Source organism: Bison bison, unplaced genomic scaffold, assembly GCF_000754665.1.
Source record: "Bison bison bison isolate TAMUID 2011002044 unplaced genomic scaffold, Bison_UMD1.0 scf7180017864193, whole genome shotgun sequence".
Taxonomy (NCBI): domain Eukaryota; kingdom Metazoa; phylum Chordata; class Mammalia; order Artiodactyla; family Bovidae; genus Bison; species Bison bison.
In genome coordinates this window covers 1,971,042-1,972,306 of record NW_011494765.1, presented here as the reverse complement: position 1 = coordinate 1,972,306, position 1,265 = coordinate 1,971,042, and the positions used below count along the sequence as shown (strand labels likewise).

General features: G+C 62.8%; 1 protein-coding gene across 1 annotated transcript in view; it reads right to left on the bottom strand.

Moving 5' to 3' along the window:
- The window catches only part of GPR144 (G protein-coupled receptor 144), a 25,888-nt gene that overhangs the window by 10,922 nt on the left and 13,701 nt on the right, over nt 1-1,265 (bottom strand). Inside the window, exons 8-10 of the mRNA XM_010844118.1 lie at nt 1,103-1,205; nt 654-807; nt 29-108 (exon numbers count right to left, since the gene is read on the bottom strand). Coding sequence (XP_010842420.1) covers nt 29-108; nt 654-807; nt 1,103-1,205 — 337 coding nt within the window. The remainder of the gene's footprint in view (nt 1-28; nt 109-653; nt 808-1,102; nt 1,206-1,265) is intronic.

Here is a 1,265-nt window from a genome sequence, read left to right as displayed (position 1 = left end):
CAAAGGCCCAGATGGCGTCTGTGTGCACATTGAGCCAGCAGTGCCCAGTGGCCACGTAGTCACGCGGGGACATGGCCAGGGTGATGGCCACGATGGCCACAGGCACACCTAGGGGAATAAGAAGTGACCTCAGGACCACGCCACCCATTTGGTCCTCCCTGGGAGCCAGCCCCCATCCCGAGCGGCAGCCCCCAGCCATCCCACAGTAGCGGGTGCGCTGGCGGCACTGGGCGATCCAGGAGTGGGGTTGGGTGGGCTTGATACTTGTGGGTGGCACCGGAGCCCTGAGCGGTTGGGAAGTGGAAGAGCTGAGACAGAGTTGAGGCCTTAGGGCTGAGAATCAGCAGAGTTGGAGGCTGGTGACTGGCATGGGTTTAGCTGGTCCCAGATTAGGGAGGCAGTGCTGGAGGCCAGGAGCGGAGGTGGTCGAAGTGGAGGAGGATTAAGAACTGGAGTTGGGTAGAGCTGGAGGTTGATGGAGCTGAGTTTATGTCAAGACACAGATGCTGGGCACCGCATAGTGCTGGGTGATGGTGAAGAGGGTGAGTGTGGTACGGTGGTGGGCATGGGGCGGTGGGTGTTGGACATAACGGAGGCCATGCAAGGCAGGGTTGAGGGGAACAGAACAAGAGTGAGGGGCAGGGGGACCTCACCCCAGCCCGTGGCATAGTAGAGAGGCATCCGAGGGCCAGGGCGCATGCTGACGGCCACCACCTTGCTCCACAGCAGCAGCCCCTCCACCAACATCCAGAAGAAGGCGACCAGAAAGAGAAGGTGCATTACAGCTGTGACGGCCAGGCAGGCCACCTGGACGGGAGGGTGGGCGATCCCCACTGAGGCCAGTTATGGGTGCGGCCCGCCCTGGGTCCCCTGTCCATGCCGGGCATTGCCAACCCAAAGCAGTTTGCGTGGGTGAGGTCCCCGGGTAGTGCCCCGGGCCCAGCTCCAACACTCAGTTTTTCCTCTCCAGGCCTTACTCCTCCCTGGAAAGGGAGCTGGGTGCAGACATGGGGCTGGGGCGGGGGTGGGGAACCCAGAAAAGGCTGAAGGTGTTTTCCCAGCCATCCCTGAGCTCACAAGCCCCCCCTTGCTGGTTGCCCACCTTGTTGGCCTTTGCCCACTCGCTGGCCATGAGGAAGCCCTCGGCGGAGGCCAGGGAGAAGGTGAGGTTCTTGTGGACCGTGGCCCGCTCTGACCTGGGGACCCTGAACAGACAGGGGAGGTAGTAACGGGGACACCACCACCAACCCCCACCCCCCTCAGCC